The sequence below is a fragment of the Acanthisitta chloris genome, unplaced genomic scaffold (assembly GCF_000695815.1).
Source record: "Acanthisitta chloris isolate BGI_N310 unplaced genomic scaffold, ASM69581v1 scaffold1706, whole genome shotgun sequence".
Taxonomy (NCBI): Eukaryota; Metazoa; Chordata; class Aves; order Passeriformes; family Acanthisittidae; genus Acanthisitta; species Acanthisitta chloris.
In genome coordinates, this window is record NW_008679576.1 from 116,353 (window position 1) to 124,444 (window position 8,092).

The 8,092-nt window shown below is 37.7% G+C and overlaps 1 protein-coding gene across 1 annotated transcript; it reads left to right on the top strand.

Annotated features, from left to right (window-relative positions):
- Positions 1 to 3,968: 3,968 nt before the first annotated feature.
- LOC103804721 (transcription factor EC-like) lies at positions 3,969 to 6,538 on the top strand (the record flags this gene model as incomplete). The annotated part of the gene is made up of 2 exons (XM_009077333.1): positions 3,969 to 4,220; positions 6,443 to 6,538. Coding segments are annotated over 2 exons (348 nt in total), but the record flags the coding sequence as incomplete, so codon positions are not given.
- Between the last annotated feature and the right edge of the window lie 1,554 nt (positions 6,539 to 8,092).

Consider the following 8,092-nt stretch of genomic DNA (forward strand, 5'->3'; position numbering starts at 1 on the left):
TTGGGTTAAGCAGCCTGGGAGTACAGATATCACCTGCCTGCCCTTAGTGGAACACCAAAAATGATGGAGCACTGCTGCTTATTGGAATATCAGTGACATTGTTCATGCCTCCTTCATGTTCCCTAAATATGCCCTCTTTCTTTCTTTTGACATGCTAGGTATTCTTTTACTAACACAGGAAAAATCCCATCAGCAAATGCTGAAGTAAAAGAGTTTATGTAAGTAAACTACTGAAGGCCTAGTTATGCTGTTGTGCAACATATTAGAAACGAAAGTAAAATTAGTGTGAATGTGGGAAAAGATGTTATGCAAATCTACTGTAGTTTACAACATGATGTTGTGTGCTCAAATTAGAAACAGCAATTGAAGAAGCCTGAATATGCATCTGTAATTCTGAAAGGCTGTTATGTTCTTGTTCCCAGAACTGGCTCGTCAGTAAGATATAAAATAGAAACAGATATAGTCAGTTACATGTGCATTGGGATCTTTTTCTGGATTTTAAAATCCATCTCAAAGGGTTCATTTCTGTTTCAGCTTTGTGGAACTGGTGGAACTGTGGTATTTGCATTTGTGTTGGATGCTTTGGGCTCTCTGAATACTTGATGTTTCTGGTTCTGAATAGACTTTAAATTCACTGTGACTAAGAAAGCCAGAGGACAGAAAAAAGCAGTGCCTAGGAGGGAGTGGATAGTCTATTTAGTTAGATTTTGTGCTGTTCTTCACTTCACTTCAAATAATGTGAAATAAGCAGCATTTAAAGTACATAGCTACAGCCGCTGCAAGAGAATTCCTGGGAGGAGAACCAGCACTTCATCTGCACAAATTCATCACCTTGTTACACCTTGCACATATGATACCAGGAGCACTTGCCAGGAAGGGCCAAGTCACTGGCTATACCAAAAGCTAGAGCAGATGTATCAGTAGATCAACACTAAGTCCTGGGCTGCGTTGAGGTTTGTCTGAATCAGGGTCTGGGTCATCAGGTGGTCACTAGCTGCCTATTTCTGCTAGGGATTCCCAGAAATCACGTATGCCAACAAGCAAGGACCTCCATCTCACAAAAAAAAAAAGGAAGTCAGAGAGGCATTTAATAGAAAAATGGTCTGTTGAGACCTAGAAGATATGCTTTACCAAATCATGCTGCTTAATTTGTGTCAGAGATGAGAAATCAGGTTCCACAGAGCTGCCAGATTCCTGGACGCTCTGCCCTGAAAGCCATTTCAGAGTCTTCTTTTAATGCTGTTCTGCTTTAAACACATGATTAAATATTCATTGACTCACAGAGGAAAAAATAAAAGAAGGTAACCCTATATTCAGACTGTTGTGGCAGTAAAGGGTGTATCAGCATCAAAATCTGAAATCTCACATAGTCTCTGACAAAATGTTCTCACAGATTACAGGAATTCCTCAAAAGATCATGAATTGGAAAAATCAGTCTCCCAACACTGATGGAGGATACTATCCTCAGATTATTTGGCAAGATAAAAATGCTTCTACTCTGAAAAATCTGCCTCCTCACCCCCCAGCCTGTTTTTTTGTGGAAGGACCTTATCTGGTGGATCTAAGACATGCACATGATCAAGGTCTCTAAGCAGTTAAGTGCATGTTGATCTTGGTTGTTCTACTTGTGTGATTACTTGTCTGTGGGAGTGATTTTTCAGGTCTTTTGCTCTTTGCATTTATTCCACTAGACCTCTAACCTGACTCCCATTTTTTCACCAGACTTGATAATTTTTATCCATAGTTTCAATATGGAGATTACCAATTCAAATTTCCCTGGCTATTTTTAGATTTCTTTTGCTTCTTCAGGTGCTCAGAACCTTGTTCAGACAAGTTTTGAAAATCTCCAAGGATGGAGATTCCACAGCTTCTCAGGGCAACATGTGCTGGTGCTTAACTACTCCTTGTACATCATTAAAAAGAAGCTAAAAATCAAATCAATGATTGCAAATTTGGCAATAGTTATTTAAAAGAGTTTATGTCACCTAGATTTTTCAGAGATTCTAACCTGAAGTTTACCATAATACCACTGATAAAAGATAATAGATAATAGAAGTTGGAAATAAACCACTCATACTTGGAATATGACATTGGATTATCTGCTTTCATAAACTGATGAAGATTTGAGTTTGAGGTGCTGGAGCATGTCCAGTGAAGGGCAACGAGGCTCATAAAAGGTCTAGAATACATGTTTTATGAGGAACAGCTGAGGAAATTGGGTTTGTTTAGTCTTGAGAAGTGGCAGTTCAGGGGTGACCTCATGGCTCTTTACAACTACCTGAAAGGGGATTATAGAAAGGTGGGAGATGTTCTCTTATGCTGTGTCTGCCATGAGAGGATGAGTGGGAATGGTCATAAGCTGGGAGAGGAGAGATTCAGAGTAGATATTAGAAAAAAAGGTTTCACTGTTAGAGAGATCAGGCACCAAAATAGTTTTCCCAGGGAGGTGTTGGAGTCACCATCCCTGGAAGTGTCTGGACCTGACATTGGAAGATATGGTTTAGGGGTTACACCGGAGTGCCAGGTTAACAGTTGGACTTGATGATGTTAAAGATCTCTTCCAACCTACATGATTTTGTGATTCTATTATATAAATAAATCTCAAATACATGTGTAATTTTTGCAACCTTATATGGTATGCACACCATCCTAACATAAACCAGAGGAAAATCTGAAGTGTATTTAAGATTTTATATGAATATTTTAATGGAATATTGTTTAACAGCTTTAAGGCTTACATCAAAATAATTAATATTATATTCATTACTGCATGGCTTAATCTTTTTTATATGACTAGAAAATTAGTTTAAAGAAACTTAATTAAAATTATTCTAGATATGCCATCATAACATGATTAAGGATAAAGTAGGTACTGCAATATTGTACAAAAATGCAGCTTATTCAAATGTAAACTGTTTTTATGGGCTATTTATCTCTGCTTATGTATGTTAAGGGAATTAAAAAAAACTTGTTTAAATGACTTTTTTTGAGAAAGAAAAGTCTTCAAAGGAATTCTTGCTATTCTTAAAAAAATATTAATCATGCTTACACAGAGGACACTTGAGAAAAATTTATTAGAAGAAATTTGTGACCAGTCATGCCATAGGAAGAAGAGAGAGCCACAGGGCTGATATAACAGTAAGGTTTGTGTATGCAGTGCTCCTCTGGTAGTTAAATTGCAGGAATGTGACATTGATCTGAAACGGGAGCTGTCTGAAGTAGTGACTGTCAATCTCTGTAATCAAAGGATGGTCCAAAGTCTTACTCAATTAGCCATTTAGCATGGCCACTCAGTTTATAAAGTCCTACCAACTCAAAAAGTGATCTGTCCTCAGGACACACTTCAAGAAGTCTGTGTGGTTTGCAGACATTGAACAGTCATCCAGGACTATAATTTAGGCTCTTTATTGCAAAAGGACAGCAATGCCTCATTTAACTGACTGTACTTATTACAAGGTGAGCCAAATGTGGATTTAGGTGTGAATCAATCTCTGCTGAGGTTACTATTATTTGAAGTTGGTTGCATTATGTTTTTCTTTGTACATTTATTTACTGTTTTGTGTACAGAACAGTAAATATACTGTGAGTATATTTTATATTTTTTAGAGTACATATATGCTTGTAGATTTGATGGTAATGATCTCAAAAGAGATCATTTTTAAATGAGGAAAAAAATATGTAACATATTTCTGGTCTTTTCTCAGGATCATGGTTATATTTTCTAGTTCAATTGTGCTTTGATAATTATTCAGAGGGTTTGTTCAGTTATGTAAGGGGGAAATAGTAGACAAATAAGAAATCTGTAAGAGTGTAAAACTGATAATAATAATTAAGGTTAATGATTCTATCCAAGTGTTATCAAATCTGAATCTATTGTTTTGAAGTATTGCTTATTGCTAAGAGAGCATATGGGCAAATACTGATACTAACAACTTGAAACTTCAGCAATCATTTCCATTCCTCCCCAGGTACAAACACACTTGGAAAATCAGTCTAGATACCACATACAGCAGAGCCAGAGGCACCAGGTGAAACAGTACCTGACCCTCGATACCAAGCTGTCCAGCCAGACGCTCTCCCTGTCCCACTCTCACACCATCCAGCCTGTGGGAGTGACCTCCATCCTGAGAAACGGACACATGCCTCCAGTCAGCGATATTGGCACCCCAGACAGCCCTGTTACCAAGCTGCTGGCCCTTGGAGGAGAACATGAAAATGCGGTAGGGCAGGGCTGGGGAAAGGAAGGGGAAATGGGCTTTGTCTACTTGTACAAAAACATTACATGACCCACCTTGTTCTAGTAGTGGACGAGAGATGACTGTCTTTACTTTCATGGGGCCCTTGGTTACAGCACTTGCTTCCTGAATGCTTTCAGATTATGTGGGTTATTTCCTTGAATGTCTGTGAATAGATTATTGCACAATCAAGCTTTTATAGTGCTGCCAGTTAAAATGTACTGTTGCATCTTTTTATGCATCATACATTGCTGTATGTTTTCTGAATATGTACTTTGGAAAGCAAAACTTTTTTTTTCAGATGAGAGTTATTTCTGTCTAAAAATATTAACCTAGATGCATAAAAATGCTAAATAATGATTACCTTCAAGATGTAACAGAAAGAATCATTTATTTTTCAGTTAACCCATATATAAATATATCAGCTATCTTGGGTAAGTTGGCATGGATGGGCTAACTTTAGCATCACTATCGATTTTAATAGAGTTACAGCTATTATACAATGTCAGATTCTCAGCCAGTGTGAGATGCAGATCATTATGGCCTTTAATACTTGAATAGATTTTGAAAAAGACTGCTTATTAGGTAAAAGGGGTATTGCTACAGAAATGAGAAATGGACATGCTGTATCATATCTTGGGCTTTAACAGAACAGAAGAATCTTACAAATACACTGTGACTCATTTTGAACACCTGGATGTTATGCAGCTAAGCATGAGCGAGCTGAAAAAAACCTCAAAGCCTCCTGGAGACCTCATCTTGGGCCCCTTCATTCCCTCTGCATTGACAACTGACATTTTAAATCAGGTTTATGGATTACTGGAGCAACTAGTCTGCAAAGGTTATCTTAAATGGCCTTTGTGGAGGCGTCTGTGGTTGTCACCTCTGTGCTGGCAAGTGCAGTGTGCTGGAACTGCTCTCAGGCATTTTAGGTAGTTGACCAGGAATAACTGGAGCCCATCCTTGTACCACTCTGTGTTCTGGGAAGTGAGACAGTTGCTTGTAAACCACTCTCCAGACCTGTGCCTGGTGAAGACTGGGAAAGTGATGGTTGGCACTGGCTGAAATACTCATGGGTGTCTTTTCAATGATTTGAATAATCCCATCCCAAAGCCTCAGGTAGATGACTGGCACAGAGTAATATTTTAATGTGGATGTGCCCTGTGGCTGAGAATGGGCTACAGTTATATTAGTAAATAATGTATAGCCAAAACACATTAGTGCAGTGAATTCATATTGTCTAATTGCTGGAATTTCTTGGCATCGTTTTGGCCATGACAGTGCTTTTCTAGAGGAGTCTGGGCACAACTCCTGGCACAGCACTTGCCTGTTTTGTAGAGAGGGAGAAAAGTGCATATATGGGCTGTGCTGGCTCATATGACCTAAAGGTATGTGTTGAAAGGTCCCATGTCTGTGTAATAGTTTCTTTGATTGCATAGAACCCTCTACACTTCCTTTCCTTCAGCTTGCAAGAGCTGCAGAGAGTAGAGTTAACAGTGATATGTTCATCATGGGATCTTTCCCAAAGTTGTTTTGTGCACAGAACCAGACCATAATTATCATTGAAAATTCATGTTGTACTTTGTCCAAATCTATACATGTCTAAAGGTCTGCAAAATATTCACTTTTCATCCCAAGCAATTAATGATCTATTCCAACTGCTTCAGTAGATTTTGGCTCAGATTAGAGCAAAAGTGGGACAAGAAGGCTATCTGGAGAAGTATCCACTGTACTGCTAAACACAACATAAACCTCTGCCTGCCAAATCTTGAAATGTTGAACATGTAACACCAAACCTTGAGTGACTCACACCCCTGCAGAACCACAGGTTCCTTTCAGCCTTCCTGTACCAGTGCAGCGATACACAGTGGATATGACACATTTGATCAAGATGATGGGTTACAGTTACTACTTAGCAATGCAGTTGTGTCATCTGATTGTGGTGTTGCAATAAGAGGTTAAAGTAGGGGAATGGGTTGGTGCTTAAGGGGAAAAGATGTAACTTGCTAAACCACAACAAGTGTTTTCACAAGAAGTAAAACATGTGAATATTGTGTAAGATTTCTTCAAATTCTTTGAATTTTAAGATATAAAATTAAATTCAGTTTTACTCATATAATAAATATACAAGATAATTCATCTGTATTTTCAAAAAAACCTTTTTTCCATTGTTATTTGTAATGATTTGTCTTAAAATATTTTATCAGATGGAAGAGGTGATTGAAGACATAATAAATATGGAATCAAATTTTAATGATGAAGGGATAGGTTGTTCCGAAACTCCTCTACTAATGCAAAGAACTGTAAGTATTTTGTTGAAATTTGTCTTGCTGTTTATAATGAGAATTTCTTTGAGTGATTCAAGCACATGGCACTTCAGAGGCTAAAGCGTAGTATCAGTGGACTATTCTCTTTTCAGTTGCTTGGTGTTTTTTCATGAAATATTACAGAAAAAGGCTCCAATGTGGTGGGATACAGTTGTTTTAAGTGGTCTGAATAGCATTTGGGGTTCTACCCCAGCAAAAGGTCTGGTGCATAAATCATGGGTTACTAATTCCTATGCAGTGCTATGGATAAGAGAAGTCTCTGGAGTCTAGAAAGCTTTTTAAAGTCTTACTTAAAGATCCTTCTACATGAACTTAAAAAACCAGTCAAAGCTTCCCTGTGTAATAGTTTCTAGGGTACAGTAGTTTCTCCAGTGTCTTATGCTGAAACAAGAGTGGGATGTATTTCTTGACTCTCATAAAGACAAGTTGCATATAGTTGAATAATTTCGAGGACAAAGAAGATAAATGTAACTTTTCAAATTAAATGCTTTATGGGAATTAATGTGACAAACTTTAATTTTTTAATGCCTTTTTGTAAATAAATGGCAGAGAGCTAACAAAAGCTACTTACATTTTCATACATGTTAACATATTTGAAGAGGAAAGATGGATATTTTCTGGACAGTACCACACATAGTGCATTATTATTTATGAAAATAATACCTATCAATAACTCTAATGAACTTTATAGAAGGATGTACTTTGTCCTCTCAGTCTTAACTTATATTGATAACTGTTTGTCCTTAGGGTTTTAAAATGTACACAGATAATAGGAAACTTCCCTCTGGTCAAGGCAGAAGGATTTTCATAGGCTTTGACAATCAACTAAGTTCATTTCAGAATAGTCAGATGCTTGTTCTTAATCAACCACTAAAGGAACATCTTTTTATGACTACAGGACATCCCTGGCTACAAAAATGCCTTAGGAGATAAGATCTCTACACCTCTATGTTTCTCATGATACAGTCCAATATTAATGCCAATTAAAGGTTCCATGAGCATCTGATAAATGCATGCCAGCTAGAGAACTAATACAGTTGAACTGATGTATACATATCTCAGTACAGAACATAGCAAAAAAATGCTCCTGAGGAGTGAATTAATATTTTGGCTCAAATTAACTTGAAGCAAGGGATGATCCTTTCAGGTGTGGTCCCATGGGACAGTGATGAGAAGCATGAATTCTGGGTTTTGGATTGAACTCATACTCCCTCAATACCATTTAAAACTGGATGATGTCAATCTATGCTAATTCCAGTCTCGTTAGCCTTTATCTTCAGCCATGAAGGACAAATCTCTCTCAAATATATTGAACACCCTACTCTTGACGAGCAGGGAAATATGCAATGACTTTTAGACCTTGCTGGCTTCATAATTGCAAATATTTGAGACTCCTGCAGTGTCTCTGGGCTGAGTAATGGTATCTGGATTTTCGCTTGTGCTGAGGAAATCAGCAGGCATAGTAAGCATGCATTTCCAAATTTCTTTGTTCGATACTATGGCAAAAGAAAGCCTGCCTTCCACAAGGCA